Here is a 23,031-nt window from a genome sequence, read left to right as displayed (position 1 = left end):
AATAAATAAATCTATGGTTATATCCAAAAAGCTTGATCTAAACTTAACATCGTTTGAGCTATCCACAAATAAAATTAGCCATTTCAAGAATAACTTCCTAAATCTCCAACCTCTCACCTGCTGTTATTCCTGTGTAAATCTTCAGTCCCCAAAATATTTGAGATGCATATACCATGCTCTGGACTTGCTCCACAAAATGAAGCAGCCCCAGGTTTGTGTATTTCAGTGTGCTCACCAGGACAATCGGCATTTAAGAACTGAGAAACATAATCTTGTTCAGAAGTTGTTGGCACATGGCACCCATCTGGAGAATTCGGAGCTTGGATGGTAGCCATTGTGGATGCTCCCATTGTTTCAAGCCTACCAAGGAATTCTGGATGTTCAGTGTCTGAATGAGAATTATTGACCGCAACACAATAGCACTGCATGTTATTCGAATCAGTCAGGCTGTCATTGGAAGTAGACAAAGATGACCTTGGACTATCTGTGAAGTTGATCTTGTTTCGATTCGGTGTATCCTCCTGTGTACCAACATTTACAATCCATTCGTAGTCTTGTCCCCACATTTCATTATCTCTATTAAGAATAAAATTAGAACCTTCCAAAGGATGTTGTATTTCATTTGGGGTTTGCTTGCCCGAATTGGATGCATTCGAGGTAGACTGGTAGCAATAGAGCTCATTAGGTGGTTGATGGTCATGTTCCACTGCATCATGGCAAAGAGGTGAAACATCACCAGCATGCGCTGGTTGATGAAGAATGTCACGATGCAATGTCGACTTGTGAAGAGATGGAAGACTGGGAAACACGGTGTGGGGATTGAAGAAATCCTCAGATTCTGCTGCACATAGGCTCTTCTCCAATGTAGAGAATTCTTCTTCTGTGAGGACATAAAGCAAGTCCCTGTGAAAAAAGTAGAAAATTGAGCTAAGATGGCCAATTTACAATTGAAAACATTAAATTATCAAGTTTATAGTCAGTTACATTCTGGAGAAGCCCAATCACTTTCATAGGCATTTAACTCCAACAAAATCCTATTATCAGTAGCAAAGAACTAATTTAGATTACAAAATAAGTTTCGACAGAGAACATTGATATTCCACTTAAAATTGTTGTAATTTCTATATTTAAATTGATGCGTTTTAATGACACTGCAAGGCAAGCAAATGTTAATTTGTTTTTGATGAATTAACTGTTGAAATTCATCAAATGTACATTCGCCAATAGGAATGCATTGACCTTAGTTGAGGTTCATTGTCTGGCTCTAATGGCAGTTTACTGGGCACATACTAAGGTAAACATTATCTGCTGTTGGGATATGATCAACTTGGTGATCACTCTTTAGTCTGCTTGAAACTTGCTAGTTTCAGTGCCAGAGGCAGACTAAGATGGAATGTTGCAAATGGTACATACCTTGGCCCAGAAATATAAGCACTCAAGTTTGATGTAATGCCACAAAGGTTAAACAAAAAGAGCACAGTTTAAGCCCCTATACACACACACACTAAGGGCTGGAGTCCATGTCAAAAAAATGTGCGTGTATCACTGAGAGGATAGGTAAGATAATCTATTTCACGTGCTTTAAGCAAGCAAGTTTATTGGCCAAGTATTCACATACAAGGAATTTGCCTTGGTGCTCCGCCCACAAGTAACAACATGACATAGTGACAGCTACGAATGATTCAGAAAACACTAAACATTAATAATAATAAAACATTAATGATAAAAGAACATTGATCAAGCATGTGAACCAACAAGATACCAGATCAAAGGGAGGCTACAGATTTTTGGCTGTTGAGTTGAGCAATTACTCGTGGATTAAAACTGTTTTTATGTCTGGCTGTGGCAGCTTTGACAGTCCGGAGTCACCTTCCAGAGGGAAGTGACTCAAAGAGTTTGTGGCCAGGGTGAGAGGGGTCAGAGATGATCTTGCCTGCTCGCGTCCTGGCCCTTGCAGTGTACAGTTCATCAATGGAGGGAAGGTTGCAGCCAATAATCATCTTTGCTGATCGGACGATTTACTGCAGCCTCCAGGTGTCGTGCTTGGTGGCTGAGCCAAACCAGACCATGATGGAGAAGGTGAGAACAGACTCTACGATGGGCGTGTAGAATTGGACCATCATTGCCTGTGGCAGATTGTGCTTCCTCAGCTGCCACAGGAAGTACATCCTCTGTTGTGCCTTTTTGACTGTGGAGTCGATGGTAGCCCCCCCCACTTAAGGTCCTTGGAGATGATGGTTCCCAGGAACTTAAAAGACTCCACAGATGTGACTGTGGTGTTGTTGATGGTGAGTGGGGTGAGGGGAGGGGGAGCTCTCCTAAAGTCTACAATCAATTCCACTGTCTTAAGCGCATTGAGCTCTAGGTTGTTGCTACGGCACCAGGACGCCAGCTATGACACTTCCTGTCTGTAGGCAGATTCCTCCCCATTCTGGATCAGTACAATCAGGGTTGTGCCGTCCGCGAACTTGAGAAGCTTGACAGAGGTGTCTGTGGAGGTGCAGTCGTTGGTGTAGAGAGAGGAGAGGAGAGACTACGCAGCCTTGCGGTGCTCCTATGCTAAGTGTTTGCGGGTCTGAGATGTACTTTCCCAGCCTCACATGCTGCTTCCTGTCTGTCAGGAAGTTGGTGATCCACTGACAGAGGGGTTCAGGCACAGTCAACTCGGAAAGTTTGGAGTGTAGTAGCTCTGGCACAATGGTGTTGAATGCAGAGCTAAAATCAACAAACAGGATACTCGCATAGGTCAAGAAGGAACTGCAGATGCTGGAAAATCGAAGGTACACAAAAATGCTGGAGAAACTCAGCGGGTGCAGCAGCATCTATGGAGCGAAGGAAATAGGTAACGTTTCGGGCCGAAACCCTTCTTCAGACTGATCAGACTTCAGTCTGAAGAAGGGTTTCGGCCCGAAACGTTACCTATTTCCTTCGCTCCATAGATGCTGCTGCACCCGCTGAGTTTCTCCAGCATTTTTGTGTACCTATTCGCATCGGTCCCCTGGCGGTCTAGGTGCTGCAGGATGAAGTGCAGGCCCAGGTTGACTGCATCATCCACAGATCTATTGGCCCAATATGCAAACTGCAGAGGGTCCAGCAGGGAGTTTGTGATATTTTTCAGCTTGGCCTGCACAAGCCTTTCAATGTATAGACCGGTGCCAGCTGTTTGGCACAGAGCTTTAGAGTAGAGGGGGAAACATTGTCAGGTCCTGGAGATTTCCGGCTCTTTTGTCCTCTGAAAAGCCTCTCCACCTCCATTTTTATTGTTCATGTCTTGACCATTACCTTATTTTTTGCAAGAGGGCGTAGAAAGGTTTAAAGAGCCTGGACATCTCATCTGGCTCCTGCTCTAGATTGAGGGGTCCTTCTGGGTAGATAATCAGCCCACTGGAAAGGGGAGAAACAAATTACTCTTAATACCGTTACATAGGTAATTTGGCATCACTTTGGATTCACCAAAGTGCCAAATCGCTTAAAACATCAAAATCACCAGTCAGTATTGCCAAAGCTCCACAGTGTCATCATTTCACTGCAGTAAATAAGTGCAATGAATTTAAAGGTCGCGGGCAGTGCTGAAATGACGTTATGCCACATTTATCACCACTGCCCAGTTTTAAATTCCTGTGCGTATTTATTTCTCATAAAAATGATGCCAGTTTACAAGCAATAGAATGCAACACTGCTAATGATTGCAGATCCATCTCCTTAACAGAAAACAGACACTACCACCAGGCTAGAATACCAATGTTCCATCTCAGAGCTACCTACCAAATGATAGCAAGGCGAGGAATGGTGAACATCAGTACAGGTTCCAAGCCATCAATCATCTCTTGTGTCAAGTAACCCAGTTTCAGTGCCCTGTGATGGGGGACAAATGATCATCAAGTAACGTGGAATATATTTACAATGATTTGGGTCAGTTGCTGATCAAATGAAATGATCAATTAAAAAAAAAAACCACATGGAATCAAGGGTTAGCGATGCCAAAAAATCCAAATGACATTCTGGTGATTGCAAGCTCTCCAGCATGAAGTGAAAGAATGGAGAAGACCTGAAAAGAGTGCTTCCTCCCAAGAGTAAATTAGTAACAATCAGCTTGCTTGGATTTCCAAGGTCATTATTTTGTCCAGCAATTGTTTTCCAGGTTTACGATTTTAAGTATATATTGTGGCTTGACACTGCTATCTGGGCTTCAGAATGTCTTTCGATTAATTAAAAAAGGCTAAATTTAATACTGCAGAATGATCAGCATTGTGCATAAAATTCCAACACTGGTTTACCATAAACAGGATACAGATATTTGCAAGACACCCAAGGATTGTTAAGAACACACGTTAAAACAAAAACAGGACTGAAATATGAAAGAACTTGATTTTCTCGTTCACATGAATTTTGCACAATGACATTGCTATTTTAAATCTTCATTGCAGTAAATTTTGCAGAGCAATGTTTCACTGACAGCAAATGTAACAATTTATCTATTCATGTATAGAATGATTTGTTCAAGGATCAGATGCCTCCACAGGCAAAACATTCTCATATTACACCCAATGACCGATGTAGGTAAAACAAGTTAAATCAATTTCTGATACTATCATCCATGGAGCTCATCTGTATCGCCTGATGAGAGCTATCAATTATATTTTTCAGCTCTTTGCTACACACGCCCACATTTCATGGCATGTTCATATTGCCCCCATTTCCTCACTACGCAATTGTTCCTGCCTCTGGCAGCATTTCAGATAGTGACTATTTGACCCCAAATTATCTCCCTGGGGGAAAGAATTTCTTAACTCCCATATATTCCATCTTCCAAATGTTTTAAATCTATGTCTCCCGGTTAAGTCAACAAATTATTCCTACCCATCAGATATGCCATTCAACTCAGCGGGTGCAACAGCATCTATGGAGCAAAGGAAATAGGCAACGTTTTGGGCCGAAACGTTGCCCATTTCCTTTGCTTCATAGATGCTGCTGCACCCGCTGAGTTTCCCCAGCACTTTTGTCTACCTTCAAATTTCCAGCATCTGCAGTTCCTTCGTAAACAGATATGCCATTCAATTTTGTGCGTTAAATATCCTCACAATCGGTCAAAAGAAAACAAGCCTTGCTAATCTGTTTCATTGTTAAAATTTGTCAGTACTGGTGAAAATCTTGAGCTCCTGCCACACCCTCTCTCGTGCAATCAGGTCCTGTCCAGGAAGAACAGTACAGCACAGGAACAGGATCCTCGGCCCACTAAGTCTATGCAAACCACTGTCAATCTAATTAATCCCATCTGGCTGTACATGGTCTGTAATCTATTCCCTGCCTGATCCCTTGTCTTGACACCACAAAGGATAGACTATTTGCCCGATCTATGTCTCAAAGAATTTTATATTTCGATTGCCACTTTCATGGAGCTATGTATTTGCACCTCACGATCCCTCTGTATATTTTAGCTCACACATCTCCTTTAAACTTTGCCCCGCTCATCCTAAAGCTACTCCCTCTAGTATTTGATTGTTCCATCCTGGGAAAAGAGATTAAATAGTCTACCTCATCAATGCCTCTCAATTTTATATACTTCCATCAGGTCTCCCTGCAATCTCTGGCATTCCAGAGAAAATAATCCAAATCTGTCCCAGAAGCCAATACCCCCCTAATTCATTGTGGTCAACTTGCTCTGCAGTTTCCAAAACCTCCACATCCATCCTGTAATGAGGCAACCAGACCTGTACACATTGTTCAAATGTGGCCCAACCAAAGTCCTATACAGATGCATCATGACTTCCCGACTCCTGTACTCAATGCCCCGACCTATAATATGCCCTAGAATATTCTCCACACTGATCTTACTGTCTTCCATGTCCTTTGCCCATGATCACAAAGTCAAAGGAACTAATGATCCAGAACCTTATCGTAACATTACTGCTCCCTCACCCACTAACTAATTTATATCCTGCCAGTAGTAGTAGGCCCCTCTCGGTCATGACTGACCATGGGTGATGCATCCTGGTCAGATGCAAGCCTGGGCGATGTCATATGGAGGACAGAATGTTGCCCATGCAGCACGTTCCCCCTCTCCACGTCGCTGATCGATCCAAAGGAACAGCAGGAGCTGCGAGAGCGAGGTTGTAGATAACGACGAACTGCCTTAGTGGCTCCGACTCCAGATTTTCTTGAGGTTTACACCTGGAGCCTTTTCCATGACTGGATATGGCCACAAGGCAGTGGAGGTTTTAAATCAGCTTTTTCCCTCTCCTAGATAGACTGCATTCACAGGCTGATGAGCCCCATCTGCCCAAGACTCGTGGGGGCGGGAGCGTCTACCTTCCCGTGCAGGTCTATAGCACCTGCCCACACTGCCAATTACTTTGACAATCTTCCAGTGACAAAAGCACACCATCCACACAACTAGCTTGTCTCACACCCATGGATCCCATGACCTTATTTCTCAAATCAATTTGTAGAGGCCTTGTCAACGTCAACTACAAACTTTATCCACCTTCTTGCTGCCTCACCATCATAAATGAACTTACCCTGATTCTGCTTTGGGGGGACGTTTGTGTTGAACTCTAAAATGTGTTGTGTCCATTTTATTCATTTTTTTTTAACCTTTTTCTATGGTTTGTAATGGAACTTATTATTTAATTTATGTAAAGCACTTTGCTGTTATGTTGTCTGTTTATGATGTCTTGTTTATTCTTCTGTACAGCACTTTGGTCAACATTGGTTGTTTTAAAGTGCTTAACAAATAAAGTTGGATTGGATTGGATTACCCTAAATTCATGCAGCCCATTCTTGAATATTCTGCACTTGTCTACACGTCGACAATACATATCATTCCTCCGATTACTCCCTTCCCTCTCACCCAATTAGTTGCCTGCCACCAAAGTCAGCCCAAATGACTGGTAATTGCCATTTGTTATTTTAATTTTTACAAAATGCTCTTTACTAGCATTCCTCCAACACAACCACGCATCACCAGAGAGGACCAGAAAATAGCCCAAACCTCTTACTTCATCTTTAATAGCCAAAGATAATTCATTGGGGCCTGGCACAGTTGCGTTCATAGTTCTTCTGTCGGAGTTGTTTCTTGACCTCTAGTCAAGTGTGCAGGCATGGCTTTGTGACCATCTGGAGATTACTACCCTTGAGGACCCGAGTTTTAACCTTTTCTCCAGCCCCCTATATTCACTCTGCAGGTCCTCATCCCTTTTCCAACCAAAATCATTTGTACCAACGTGCACAACATCCAGCTGCTTACTCTCCCACTCGCGACCGTTCTGCAGTCGCTCCATGGTCACTGTACCCTGCCACCAGGGAGGCAACATACCATCCTGGAGTCTCTTTTGCTGCCACAGAATCTCCTGTCTATTCCCCCAACTAACGAGTCACCCCTCACTACAGCTCTAGCCATCTCCACCCTTGCCTGCAATCCCTCCGAGCCAGGGCCGATGCCACTGACATGACCACTCCTGCCCTCATCTGACCGGTCATTACCTCAACAATATCCAAGCAGACATGCCCGCTGTCGAGGGGAATGGCCATAGGTGTAGATGACATGTGCATGTACCTTTAACATAGTGACCTCACCACTACTAACCACTCCCCATATCACAAGTATAATTACAACCTTCCCACCCATTGATCTCTCTCTCTAGTTCCGGTGACAGACCACAAACAGCTAGGGCAGCAACGTATGTGTATCATGAATAAACAGTAGTAAAGACACAGTGTGTTATGACTCCTCTTTACAATAGGGTACTGCCTTCCCTACCCCCTTATCTGATGGTCACCAATCAACTCTTCCGTATCCTAGGAATGACCACCTTGCGGTAAATCTTATCTATGACCTCCTCAGTCCCCTGGATGATCGAGGTCATCCAACTGCTGCTCCAGATCCCCAACGTGGTCTGTAAGGAGCACAAGAAGTTTACTCAACTTCCCACATCATGCAGGAGTATACCACCAACAGCCATCTTTGCTGTACTAGACAATGCAAGATTTAAGAATGTAAAAACAGAGCGCAGATCTTATTGCACCATTATCCACTCCACTGAAGCTAAAGCCTTGCACTAATCATTCTCATGGCATTTGCACCTATACACAGTTTCTCCACCAGCATCTGCCTTCTATGTTATACACCCTATAGGAACAGTCACTCCAGGATGCTGACTGCTTTCAACTGCAAGACTGAAGAACTGGCTTATTCACGGGGAAGTGGTGGCAGGTAGTTTTTACCTGAAGCTCTGACCAGAGGTGTTTTGCAGGGATCTGCATGGGGACCTTGTTCACTTGGATGTAGATGTAGATGGGTTGGTTTGTAAGTTTGCTGATGACACGAAAACTGGTGAAGTTGTAGAGTAAGAAAGGATGTCAAAGTTCACTGTGAAATAGATTCTTTAAAAACATGGACAGATGGAGCTTAATCCAAGCAAGAGTAAGGTGAGGACAAATGCAAGGGAAAGTACAGAGTCAATGGCAATACCTTAAAAGCATTGATGTACAATAGATCTTGGGTTCCAAGAGCATAGCAAGTAGCAACCCAAGTAGATAACATAGTAAAGGAGGAGCATGGTATGCTTGCATTCATCGGGGCATCGAATACAAGAATCAGGACGTCATCTTGCAGCTTTACAGGATCATTAGGGCCGCATTTGGAGTATTGTGAGCAGTTCTGGTCGGCTTATTTCCGGAAGACAGTGGAGGCTTTAGAAGATGTTTACTAAAATGCTGCCAGGTAGATTAGAGTAGAGAGGAGATTAGTGTTTCAGCTACAGGAGAGGCTAGACATGAATACAATCAACTCAAACAAGCACAATAGAAATTTAAAAGAATGGAATTATTGTAGCAGATGATAGAAGATCCTCTTCTGGGACCAATACGCAAAAAGTCACCGATGCTCCGATGCCGTGTATGTCGTCTACGTAGAGTTTGCATGTGCTCCTTGTGACTGCATGCATCCCGAAGATAATTTCCTTCGCTCCATAGATGCTGCCGCACCCGCTGAGTTTCTCCAGCACTTTTGTCTACCTCCCAAAGATGCAAGTTGGTAGGTTATTTCACTGCTGCAAAATGCCCCTAGTTAGGTAGGTGGTAGAATTTAAAGCAAAGTAGATAGAATGGAGGAGAGGCACTAACATAGGATTAGTATAAATGGATAGATGATTATCAGTGCAAAGTCATTGGAATAAAGAACCAAATCTCTCTCCTTTGCATCCAATTTTCTCCATTGCTCCTTGACAAGAATTTCATTTAACTGTTGTCACGTGCAAAAATCTTCAATAAAAAAAATTAAAACAATAGTCAATACAACCGACCTTCCAATGTGCTTCCTGTCTTATTCTAAAAAGGTACAAACTTTATTTTGGCACTTTGCAAATACCAGATGGTCCCACTCAGTTCAACTGCTGTCACGTTGTAAACATGGTGATGGAAAAGATTTGTCTGGACATGAACAGTACGGTCTGGACAATATTTAAACTGAAGGAAATAAAGTGGAATGAAATGGTATCAATGCAAAAGGAACAAGAAAAGAGAGTGTGAATACTGACCTATTTATGGTTTCACAGAAGAGGACAATAATCTGTTGCTGACTGAAGAGTTCCGCAGGAGATTTGATGGGGATTACTGCAGAAACATAGCTGGAATAACAGTTACATTTCAGAACAGGTTTTGTGTTATGTTAAAGATTGATGTACAAACAGATTCTACAAGACAAATATTTTCTTCCGAAAAAGCTTTACCAAAGCAAACCACACCATACAAAATCACCAAAGACACAAAAAGCTGGAGTAACTCGGGCAGCATCTCTGGAGGAATGAGTGATGTTTCGGGTCGAGACCCTTCTTCAGACACTCGACCTGAAACATCACCCATTCCTTCTCTCCAGAAAAGCTGCTTGTCCCGCTGAGTTACTCCAGCTTTGTGTCAAATCAGTTTAAACCAGCATCTGCAGGTCCTTCTTATACAAAATCATCAGTTCATTTAGCCATTGTTGTTAAGTACCCAATGCAATTCTCCCTCTCAAAATAAATTGCCTTGTACAAAACTAACATTGTGATTTCAAAGCGAATACCAACTGCTGCCTCCAATGTCATGTAGGTAAATTCGGGATAGCAAGGAAAAGGCAAAATTTAGTTTGAAGTTCTATCTCACATTATTATTTAATACCAAATCTAAAGCAGTGATAATATGTGCAAAGATTTTTTCAACCAGCCCTCACCCCATAAGTTGTGGGCCTTAATCCACTGAAAATCCAAATACATCATTCTCAGGTAGCTTGTTGGCCTATCAAATCACAGGAGCCAATCATCAAAACAGGGAAGTTTCAGTTTTATTTTAATCTTTCCTTTTCAAAAAAGGTCTATGCATAATGGACTCTCCATTTTAATTGGCCCAAATTGGCCCAAATTGTCCAAAACCAGTTAATGTGCTCATTTACCATAAAATGTACTAATTTCTATAAAAAATACTACTACCTGCACGTCATTACTATTTTGTTTCTTTGGGTCACAAATTGAATCCTCAGTTGCAATGACATCTAAATATTTGAGGCCCTGAACATATGCGTTCTATTATTTTGTTATGAAGGAAAAGAACCCCTCTTACTTGAACTCAAACTCCGCAAAGATCCTGTCAAACCGAACTAGAGATGCTTTGATATCATCAGTGTAGACGCTGTAATCGGAGAAGCACTGTTCCCGGAGAAGTGTCCGCACATCCTCCAAACTGTGCAGCAGATCTTCCGCCAGAGGGCGCAACTGATACACTTCAGATTCATGCACTTCAATGGCAGAACCTGCCACTAAACACTGTAGATTGAAAAAGAATCTCTCATTGTTCTCGCACATATCAAAGTAAACTCCACCCACCAAAATGTCAACTCATTAAACCAAACATACAATGTACAGATTTAGATCATGATGATATTGGTAATTACAAAACAAAACAAATCATGGAATGCTATAGATCAGGAATAACTGGATTGCATTGTTAAATTTATCTCCTAGAGCTAAAAATAAAAAAAATACCTCCTGAAGTCTCATGCACATTTTACTCAACTTTACCTTCTTGAAAGCATCTGGTTCCTTTTGGCCTATAATGCAATATAACTAAAAATAATGCATTACAAGATCCTATTAATAGGAGTTTGAAGAGTTGCATTTCCTCCAATTCACTGCTTCTCCAAATGTTTTTAACTGACAATTGCAAAAATAAAGATTGCCAACCTTAGCTACATAAACTAGTGCCTAGCCATTGCTTTTAAAACTTAGTTCAGATTCCAAAGAGTTTTAGCATAGATAACAATAATCAAACTAGTTATTTCTCCCAAAGTGAGAAGCAGAAATTTAAACCACAGGTGAAAGTAATAAATCACCAATAACATTGAACTTGTGTTGCATGGAGAATGGCCAAAGCTAAAATCAACGAGATCCCCACAATAGGCCAACAAACCAGACAAGTGCCAATGACTAAATTGTGGCTTTTGGATTGGCAGCACTTCTCACCCCTTGAGACTTACCTCAGCAGCAAACCAAAGTTGTACTCCTAGGTGGTCCTGCAAGATCTCATCAGGAAACTTGACCTGGAACTCTCGATTTGGTCGCTCATTAGGGATGCATTCATCCATGATCTGATTAATTATCTGCAGCATGTGGTCCTGAAATTACATGAAAATTGAAGTGTCATCCAAATTGATATTGGAAAAGGTTTCTTAGCTTGGGGTTGGAAGACTTTGCTCTCTTCTACATAACCCGAGCCCCAATCTCCAAACAGACATACAGCAACATAACCTGTTTTTAGAACTTGAAAATACAATCCAAGCTGCATGATCAGGTTTTATAGTCATTTAGTTCCAAAATCTAGAAAATTATGAAGTCCAAGTCCAAAGTTAAAGGTGACATTTAATAACAAATCCTCAGTTTATGAAATGGCAAAGGGAGGGCAAATTAATATAGAATGTTTGAATTTTGATCAGGAGAGGACAACATTCAGTACTTTCTTCAGTGCAAATCGAGCAACTAATAAACACCATGCTCATTACCAGCACAATCCAGGCTCTCGCCACTCTGTGAACAACAACTTGCCCCACACATCTCCTTTAAATTTATCCCCACTGACATTCATGAAGACCTGTTTTTGGATTTGGAAATGATTAGCCTAGTGCTGGATTCAATTACTGGATAAGAGCATGAAACAGGATATAAAGCACACACAACCACAAATACGCAGTTGCATTCTCATGTGCAGCAAGATCCTCATACCATGCTACCAGGCAGCAAGTATAACTCCTTTCAATCGGTTGGGCAGTTGTCAAGCATTTGATTGAAGTGGCATTGAGAAGAACACCAGCCAAAGCAAATGATCTTGTGTCGAATAGAAACATAGAAAATAGGTGCAGGAGTAGGCCATTCGGCCCTTCAAGCCAGCACCGCCATTCAATATGATCATGGCTGATCATCCAAAATCAATACCCCGTTGCTGCTTTCTCCCCATATCCCTCGATTCCGCTAGCCCTAAGAGCTATATCTAACTTTTTCTCCTGGAGGAACACCAAAACACTAACAACACCTCGTTCCAGAGATGACATTTCTGATGTGTATTATCAAGGATATTCTTATGTCCTTGTGCCAGTCAATTCCATATCTTTTATCAATATTTTAATAATTTGATACTGGACATTTCCATTCATCAAATCTTCAGAACTTCAGTTTGTACCAGACAATCATATAACTTTTTCCCCCTCAGTCACGAGTTTGATGCTAAATAACGTGTCAAATTAGAATGATGTATGTATAGACAATTCGATACAAAAAGTTACAGGCGAATATGAGATCAAGAATCATAGCAATAAAAAATGGTTCTGACAATATTTCTATTGAAAAATCCATATAATTTGGAATACACCTTGCAAATGGAATTGCAGTTAACGACAACAGGGACAAAAATGGGACAACAGCACATTGAGAGAAAATGCCAGTTATTTTTGAGCTGAAAAATAGTCACATGACATGCTCCTATTGAGCAAACGGCATATTTTTTTTAAATAACTTTACGAAATAGACAAAAAGATGAGCATTTTGACATTTGTGTAATTAGACTGGCCATCAAGAGATCCAATAGTTAATTAAGCTTAAAAGCAAGGTAGTTTTGGATGACCAAGTCTTACGGGAAAAATGCAAGGCCCCCTCCTCAGGAACCCAAAGTACAACAGAAATCCAGCAACCTAAAAAAACAATTGGGGATGGTAAAGAAAAGAAGTTCCAGCAACTTGCTCCACACCACAAGTTTTCACTAAGGTCACTGTGGGTAAAATTAAAGGAGATGTGTGGAGCAAGTTGTTGTTCAGAGCGGATCATATTCTAGTGCTTTTATAAATGCTCCGTAGACATTCTGATTGTGTCCAATTCCACCATGTTCTTCGCCAGCACATACTAGATATCAACCACTCTCAGTATTAAAAAAAATACTTGCCACGCAGATCACCTTTAAATTTCCTCACTTTCACCTTAAACCTATGCATTCTCTTGATGCTCATGGGAAAAAGATTTTGACCATCTACCCTATTCGTACTTCCCAATTTTATACATTGAAAGTTCACCCACCTCAGCCTCATTCACTTCAGGGAAAATGAGCCAAATCTATCCAATATCTTTGACCTGTACAGGGCAAGAGGTCAAGCTTTATGTTATTATCAACTCTTTCGCTGAAGCATGTAAGGATGGGTCTGGCACTTAATACATGTCCCAAAAAAACACAACTTATTGCATAACATATTCTGTCATTGATAAAGGTCTGTAATGAGAGTTTGGAAATACAGTTCCACTTCCCTCTCAAACTTTGACAATAAGAACACATTTAGTATCAATGTGCAAGCAAAGCCTTCAATCAAGATGAGGATCAAACATCAAATCCTGAACAACGTTCACCATCATCTGTGAACCTCATCTCAATTGGCATTTTAAATACAGACAAGCTACAGAGAAGTGTACAGCTTCCATTCCTGCAAAATCCTTTAAATTGACTTGTAGGAAAAGCTTCAGGACCCTCTCCCAGGCCAACATCCCCAGCATCAGGACTGATTACTCTCAACCTGCACTGATGGGCAGGCCATGTCATTTGTATACTAATTAAAATTAAACAAAAAAAGAGATGGAAATTTAAAAAAGTGAACAGGTTTCAGGTCAAAGGGCATTTGCCCTACATGTTAACACCATTTCTTTCCAGCAATGTGGTCCAATCCACTGAGTACTTCTAGCATTTTCTTATATTCATAAAGCAAACACCCTGTCATAGCAAGAGGAGAGACCAGTTCAAGGATTCTCCAAAAGCCTTTTAAGATAGTGCCACAACCCCAACTCATGAGAACCCCCGACTCCTGACCACTCAAAATGGAGGAGGATTTTACTGCCATTGAGAATCTCATGTTTCTGTATCAGGAGCATGCAGAATCCCAGCAAGAAAAATGTCAGGAGCCACCTCTCAAATGGATCCCAAGATAGCTGATCAGTGATCAGGCTAAAATTGGGACTAGCAAGTCTCCACCCCCCCCCCCCCCCCCCAACAAATTGCGCAGAAGGGGCCTAATGGGGCAGTTGGGTACACGATGGTGTACTCCTCTTGCTCTTTGTTCAGGGCTTCTGTGTGTTCTTGATTTGGGCTCTAGCTTATCAATACAATGCAGAATGGTCATTCTCTACTTTGGTGTTATCCATCCATTAGGCACCATCATCTGCAGCAGACTCTACAAATCCCTCATCACCCACTTCAGAATTGGGCTGGAAGCAAGTCATCATCAGCTGAAGGATTGCTCAGGAACATACGACTAAACCATGTCCTAATCTTTCTTTTAAATAATTGCCTACCTACCTGCTAAACGAGTCCTAATTGACATGCATTCTAGATGCAGAACAGTGTCTTCAGGAACAATTGTTTTAAGTTAGTGCCAAGTGCACACACCAATACTGCACCATGTGCAGAACAGGTTTTAGACTCTCAAAGATTTGTCGGTCACACTCTATTGTGGAAATCAGGAAAGCCATGCATCTTGCATCACTCAAAGGGTAATCAAGAGCTTGATTAAAGCAAATGCACCATTAAATCAAAACCAACTGCACCACCACAGGTTCAGGAAGATAAATAAATGAACTTGAGAATTGGTCAACAGGTTAGTCGAGAATGGACTAAAGGGCTGTGGCCCATTGGATGCCTCTGCATACTTTTGAGCTATTTATGCATTAACATATCAGACATGAAACTAGAAAAGTACAGTGGGGTAAAGGGAAGGAAAATATATATTTTTTTCCTTTAGGATTTAGATGTCTTTTGATATTTAAATGAAATTTCTCAGTTGACAAAAATATTGGGCTGTGTGTTCTTACTTCTACAGTATGTCAATTGCTAGAAAGACACCAATCAAGATTGAAGGTCAGTTCCAAGTAGCACTTCAATTTTGCATTACAACAATACACAATTGCTTGACAAAACCCAATTGGATTTACTCCCAAACTGATCAATATGACCACTACTAGTGTCTACACTCTAACTTCAGAATATTTAGTTTGGTGCAGCGATAGTTTGTAAACAGGCCTTTTAGCATACATCGACTATCCGTACATGTTTCTATCCTGCACACTAGGGGCAATTAACAGAAGCAATCTAAGTTACAAGCCCGCATGTCTTTGGAAAGTGGGAGGAAACCAGAGAAAACAGTCACAGGGAGAACATAAACTCTGCATAGACAACACCCATAGTCATGAACCAACACTGGTCGCTCGAGATGCGAGGCAGCAACTCTACCGCTGTGTCACTGTTATCGCCCTTAAACATCTAGCCATTCAATATAAATCTGGATTAGTGCTGCAACTGGTGGCACTAACATCCATGGTGATTAATTGATTTGAAAGCTTGTTTCTGGGGCATATAAACCCCTACCTCAGCAAGAACCTGGACCCACTACAATTTGTCTAGCAGCACAATAGATCAGATAATGCATTTTTGCTGGCTCTCCATTCTGCACAGGACCATTTGCCCAATACAAAACTAGATCAGGCTGTTGTTCAAAGACTACAGTTTGACAATCAACACCATCATCCCCTCCATTCTTGTTCCCAAGCTCAGAAAACTAGGTCCTCGAGTTCCTCAAAAACAGAACACAATTGGTACGAATTGCCAACAATACAAATCTAACTCACTGACCTGTTTGGCCCGGAGATTGTTCAGTTGCACCACATACTCTTGGGGGTCATTGTGCAGATTCACATTATTCAGCTCAGTCATCACTCGAATCACTTCCTTATCTGCATAGAAGAATTGAGCCAATGGGTGTGGGTTGGATCTCTGGAAACATAAAATGGAAGTGTGAGCAGTACAGAGACAAGATTCCTCTCCACACGAAACATACTCCCAAACTCCATTGGCAGCAGTTCATAGCAACAAGAGGCCAAATATGTGACCAGTAACTATTAAAAGTCAAGCAAATTCTTCTGCAGCAAAGGGTTATGAGAACAAAGGATTCTGAATAAATAACACTACTTGGGGAATAATCTGTATACTTTGTTTATTCCTTCTCCAAATATTAACAAGCCGAACAGTAATTCTATACAACTTTAATGCTTTTAAAGCATTGGTTTACAGTAATTAGGTATGTTGCAAAGCCTACCTGAAGCGTCTTTGAAAATCTGCCGCTGCAAGTGTGCGCGATTTTGGCGCCGTTTAGAGGGGGCGGGTTTAAAACGCGATTTTCTCTAGGCTGTTCAAATCGAAGATGTTCAGCCTAGTTAATTATTAACGAAAAATCGCTGGAAGACCCCGTCGCAAAAGCTATTATTAGGTTTAAAGGCCTTGAATAATAGTTATAGTAGTTTAAAAATCAATCTCTAAACCCGCGACCGCCAGCAACCGCAGGGTCTTATAAAGCAGACAGCTGAAGGTAGGTTGTATATTTTTACATTAAAAAGGGCTTCTAAAGATCCCTTTATACAAAGTTTAATATTGCGAGTAGCTCATTTTGGGATAATTATATCCCGCAGTATTTTTCTGGGCATTTGGGGGCACAAATCTACCGCAATGTGAACGTTCTAAACCAGCGCGTTCCACAGGGACCCACTGGAAAGCTGATTTAAATGGGCATTTATTTACAGCAATTGAACACTGAATTCCTTCCATTTGGCCTATAAATTAATGTAAATGAGATTTAAAAATCATGTTTTATTGTGAATTATTTGTGAATATTATTTGGACATTTAGGCTATTTAAAAATGTTAATCATTTATTAAGAAATGGATAGATGTTTAGATCTAGTAATTGAAGTCTGAAATTAGCTACAATTAGGTAACTAACTAATTATATGCTTTAATTTCAGGTCATCCAAGTAAGATTATTTTATATTTGTTTCAGAATGCTTCAATCTATGATAACTGAAAATTTCATTCAGTTCTCTTAATTTTTAAGAAAGTTATGGGCTTTTGACTGTTCACGATCACAACTTTTTTGTTATGTCCATAGAAAATCAATAGGGAACAAGATGCTCATTTCCGAGTATGAAAATGGCCATAACTTTTTAAATACTTGAGATATGAAAGTGAATTAGGTGTCAAATTAAACTTATTTTTATGCTTTATCTGATGGGATAAATTACAGACTTGATTTTTAAAATCTCAAAATTTTGTAACATTGCTACAGTAATGTGAATGCATGTAATTTTACAGCATTCCACTGGTGATACTTAATGACAACTAAAATAATATCAATATCATGACTGTGTGATCATTCTAAATTTATGGCAATGGAATGAATTGACTGTCAGAAGGTGTCAACAGAAGTGATTGAAAGTATTACCAGCTTGTCCTCTCAGCTAATCCTCATCAAGAAAGAAAACTGAACCAAGGGATAGAAGAGAATCCTAATCACTCTAATGATATGCTTTGATCAGTATACCATACAAATCTAGATCATAATAACATGCAGGCTAAGCAAGCAAGCCACTTGACCCCATCAAATCTGGTTCACCATCTAATACCACCATGCCAGACCCAATTAGACACTTGTCTTCACACGCCCTGTTAATAGAGACATATTTTCATGCCCTTTTATCTTCACTTAAATAAATAGCCTCTTCTGCCTTTAAGGAAGACAGCGCCAAAGGTTTGCAATCCTCAAAATAAAATCCATAGCTGTTATAAGTTAACAATCTTTTATTTTGTACAGTCAACATTAGTTCTAGATTCTCCCACAAGAAGAAATATCCTTCCTTGCCCACTTTATATGCTTTAATCAAGTCCTTGCCCATTTCAGTACAAAACAATAAATCCTTTTTCAAAATGCTTCTAACACGAATATCCTTCCTTAAATACTATACTTCAGATGTTACCTCATCAATGCCCGACATAGCTGAAGAATAATCTCCATACTCTTGTATTCAATTCCCTTGCAATAAATGACGGCATTCTGTTTGGTATTGGTATTTTATTGTCATGTGCAGTTAGATTGAAAAGCTTTTGTTTGCATGTTTGCTAGTCCAACCAAACCATACAATCAAGCCATGCACAAGTACAACAAGACGTGCAAAGAGAAACATACCAGGATGTAGAATATACAGTAGTGCTACTACTCACTATCTGCATACAAACCTTGCTTAAACCATGAGCAGTATACCAAGATTGCGCTACAACTTAGAACTTGGCAGTCTTTCACTATTTAGGGAATGATTTTTTTTTTTTAAATTCTGCTAAAATGGACAATTTCTTATTTCCTTCACACTTGTTTTCAGTCAAGATTTATTCACTTACCCAACATACCATTGTGTCCTATTACCCAAAATTAGCAACCAGACCTTCAGAACTTTCATCTAAATAACTTGCATGAATCATGACATGTTGAAGTCGCAGCACCAATCCATGTGGAACATCACGCATTACAAACCAGAAAAAGATGCATTTATGCACGTTTCATGTTAACCAGCTAGTTTTCTTTCCATGCCACTACACTACAGTGCCATGAATGTTTATTTTCGGCAATTAAATTTGATACAGTATTTTATCAAATGCCTTCTGACATTTTGTGGTATATGGATCAGTTCCTTTTTCTTCAAATAACTTTTCTTCCATTCCCCAATCCCCATTATATTGGAAAATCTTAAATCTGCTTCTTTATTCTTTTAATTGTTTCATGCAATTTGGAAATAGTTAGCAATGTTAAACATGTGTTTTTGAATAGCTCTTACAACCAAAAGCTATGTTAAAAACCACTTGTTTATATCAAAATAGCTTGCTGGTTTCCAATAAGGTCAGGAAAGAGCTGATATATTTTGAACTGAAACTAGTTACATGAATGAAGAAGTGCAATCAGTGAAGCTGCACAATTCACAGACTTCTGGTCTTGCTTTTCTCCAACATAAACAGAAGTCTTTTGGAAATGCAAACAAAAGCTCACTGCCATTGTTGCACAGTTCTAAAAATAAAACTTAGAATGGGAATAGTTTTGATGCAAAACTAAAAGTTTAAACTAAAATAGCTATAACAAGTGATTGAACAAGATAGGTTAACATTTGGAGGAACTGTACTGATGAAAATTAAAAACTGACAAGCTGACCAAACCTGCACCAAATACATCAGCTGCAGTCTCAGGAAAAAACATCTAATTGTAGCAAGGCCATCATCTCCTATTTAAAATCAACATACCACTGCTGCTCAAAAAAAACCTTACTGCTTACATTTTGGCATTTAGCAATTCAAGTAGAAGGATAGCTGGTTCACTGAGCACCAATATTACACAATCTTGTATGAAAAATCAAATGCACTGATTTTCCTTTTTTACACATCAAATAAGACGAGTCAGATGCGATCTTCCTTTCATAAATATATGCTGCCCTGCTCTAGTCCACAATTCTTTTCAGGGTGTTCTGTTCTTCCTTCCTTTAAAGTAAATGTGAGCATTCTCCCCTTCACCAAGTTGGGACAAGAAGTTTGCATGTCTATTTTAAGACCATCTTTTTCTTTCAATTGTCAAACAGATATCTGGCGTGCATCCCAGGAGTAGCAGTGAAATTCAACCAGGTCAGATGAATGCCAAGTGCTCAAGGCTTCAATACACCTCATTTACAAAAAATCTCAGACAATAAGTTCAAGCATTACAGGGATCTGAATGCAATCAAATGCTTTGCATTGTTTTTTTCTGATGTGACTTTGCCTCTGCAATGCAGACCCACCCAGTTGGAAAAATGTGTACTTCCTCTTCAGGATACGAACTAACACTGTAGACATAGAGCGTGTGGAAATGAATGTCCTTGGTGATTGTTCATTGTTGTCCGACCATCAAGCAGAGAGTATCATGCATAGAACAGTACAGCATAGGTAGATGCCCTTCAGCCCACAATGCTTGTGCCGAACATGACGCCAAGTTGAACTAATCTCATCTGCCTGTACATGATTCATATCTCTCTTTTTCCTGCAATGTGCCTATCGGCGGCCCTACACTCTGCTCTGACCCACCTGGACAGCAATAACACCTACATCATGTTGCTGTTCATTGATTTCAGCTCTGCCTTTAACACTGTCATCCCCGCTAGCTTGATCACTGTAGATGGTTTATGCATGCAACCTATAATGTAGCTACCTCAATACCACTAACCACGCCCAGTCATCTCAGTACAACTGTGATATCTTCCCCTTGCTCCTCCCTTGGTTCCAGTACGCCTGAAGACTAGATGCAGTCAGTACTGGGACGTGTTTGACATGCGTCTTTATTAAAGACTCAGTAAAGTTACAGTGTGTCAGACTTAACTCCTTTACATGGTGTCAGTAAGTTAAACGCGAGCCTCCTGTTTATCGGGTTTTATTTGCTCCTAGTTTTACTAGTGTTTAATTCCCTATTTACCATGCCATTCTCGTGCCGCAAGCCCTCTCCCCTTGTTTTTGACGCTGACATTGCGGAGTGATGGGCTACTTCCGTGATGGACTACAACCACTTCATCAACATCGTGCACCGAAACGACCCTGATGCGGTCAAAGCCTCACTCCTGCTGAACCTTGCCGGTCCCGATGCTATGAAGCGTGCTCAGGCTTTCACTTACAATCCAGCGGTCCTGGATGACAACGACCAGGTCGTCGAGCCGGCGGAATCTGCCAACGACCCGGTATGTCTCTTACGCAAGTTTGCGGAGATTTGTGACTTGCCCTCCAACCGTATATTGGAGCGGGCTAGATTCTTTACAAGGAAAGAGCAGCCTGATGAACCTGTTGAATGTTTTATCACTGACCTGCGCTACCTTGCTCAGCGGTGCAGTTTCGAGAACATGCGTGATCAGCTCACCAGAGATATTTTGGTCACCGGCATGCTAGATCAGAAGCTACGAGCGGAGCTGCTGCGAAGACCGGATCTCACCCTGACTGAGGCTATGCATGCATGCCGAATAGCTGAGGTGGTTGCCCCGCTACATGGGCAGAGGGGATCTGACAATCGGGCTATTAATCTGACTGGTGTTGCTATGCCCCGTCGCAGGCAAGACAACGTTCGCCCTGCACCGCGGCTGACCATTGGGTCCCGCTTGTCAAGAAGTGCCCCAACTGCAATTATGTCCACTCTATGCAGTCGCAGTGCCCAGCATTTGGTAAAGCTTGTAATTTCTGTAAGAAGATGAACCATTTATCAGCTGCCTGTCGCTCCCGTGGGAACGTTCCTCCAGCTCCCAGACAAGTTTTAAACAACCTTCAACAAGTTAACGAATTTGGTTCCCAGTCTTCTGTCGACGCTGCCCTCGACTCTGAGCCCAGTATTTCCATGGGAGATGCCAGTGTTTATTCTCTCCTTCATAATCAATCTCACCTCCCCGATCCTTCTGTGCTTGTCACTGTCAACAACAAATCCTTCACTGCTAGGCTGGACACGGGGGCGATGGTGAATGTTATGTCAACATCCCTGTTCAGGAAGATAAGGAACAATCAGCTGTTAACTGCTGATCGCTCCATATTGCGTGCTTATGGGGGAGAGGAGCTAAAACCTGTGGGGAGGGCCACCTTCCACTGTGTGCTGAAGAAATCTTCGCGTGACCTGTCGTTTTTCATTCTTGACTGTGACTGTGACTCTGTTGAGCAATCAGGCGTGTCAGGATCTCGGGCTGGTGTCCTTTGACCGTACTGTCCACGAAGTGCGGGTGATGCTGAATCCACTCTCCGAGTACCCTGACCTATTCGATGATGAACTGGGTAAGCTGCCCCTTGTATACAAGATCGCAACTGACCCGTCGGTTGTACCAGTGCTCCGTGCTCCACACAGGGTGTCATTTGCCATGAAGGGCAAGGTCGAAGCCATGCTGAAGAACATGGTTGACATGGGAGTGCTTGAAGCTGTCAGCGAACCCACCGAGTGTGTCTCCACCATGGTCGCCACCATGAAGAAGGGTAAGAGCGAGATACGGGTGCATCAACCCCAAAGACTTAAATCTGGCAATAAGACGTCCTCATTACCCCATGAGGACTGTAGAAAATGTTGCTGCCCAGGTCGGTCAGGCCACGGTGTTCTCTGTCCTTGATGCCAGGAGCTCATTCTGGCAAATACCTCTAGACAAACACTCCTCAGACTTAACCACTTTTGGCACCCCCTTCGGAAGATTCAAATTTTTGCGGATGCCATTCGGCATCAACTCTGCTAGCGAAGTGTTCCAACACTCCATGGAGCAACTGTTTGCCGGCCTGCCGTGTGCCATTATCATGGATGACATCCTGGTTTATGGGAAAGATGCTGCTGAGCACGACCACAACCTCCGACGGATTCTAGACCGCGCTCGCCAGATCAACTTAAAACTTAACCCGTCAAAGTGCAAGTTCCGTGTAGCTGAAGTACCCTATGTTGGCCACATCTTCACAGCCCACGGGCTGAATCCTGATCCGCAGAAGACCAACGCTATCTCCGAGCTGCCTGACCCGACCGACGTGACCAGCCTGCAGCGTTTCCTGGGCATGGTCAACTATTTGGGAAAGTTCATCCCCGACCTCAGCGAGTTGAGCGCACCCCTGAGGCAACTGATGAAAAAAGACATTGCCTGGTCCT

The 23,031-nt window shown here is 41.6% G+C and overlaps 1 protein-coding gene across 2 annotated transcripts in view; it reads right to left on the bottom strand.

The window, feature by feature from the left end:
- The window catches only part of LOC116978499 (lateral signaling target protein 2 homolog), a 44,542-nt gene that overhangs the window by 9,365 nt on the left and 12,146 nt on the right, over positions 1–23,031 (bottom strand). For both annotated transcript variants that reach the window (XR_004413464.1, XM_033029673.1), the window contains exons 2-8: positions 16,183–16,323; positions 11,507–11,644; positions 10,594–10,796; positions 9,537–9,626; positions 3,766–3,855; positions 3,283–3,384; positions 118–903 (exon numbers count right to left, since the gene is read on the bottom strand). Coding sequence is in view for 1 of the 2 variants with exons in the window: in XM_033029673.1 (XP_032885564.1) it covers positions 118–903; positions 3,283–3,384; positions 3,766–3,855; positions 9,537–9,626; positions 10,594–10,796; positions 11,507–11,644; positions 16,183–16,323 (1,550 nt within the window). In the remaining variant the exon portion in view is untranslated. The remainder of the gene's footprint in view (positions 1–117; positions 904–3,282; positions 3,385–3,765; positions 3,856–9,536; positions 9,627–10,593; positions 10,797–11,506; positions 11,645–16,182; positions 16,324–23,031) is intronic.

The sequence above is a fragment of the Amblyraja radiata genome, chromosome 11 (assembly GCF_010909765.2).
Source record: "Amblyraja radiata isolate CabotCenter1 chromosome 11, sAmbRad1.1.pri, whole genome shotgun sequence".
Taxonomy (NCBI): Eukaryota; Metazoa; Chordata; class Chondrichthyes; order Rajiformes; family Rajidae; genus Amblyraja; species Amblyraja radiata.
This window is presented reverse-complemented; position numbering and strand designations above follow the sequence as displayed.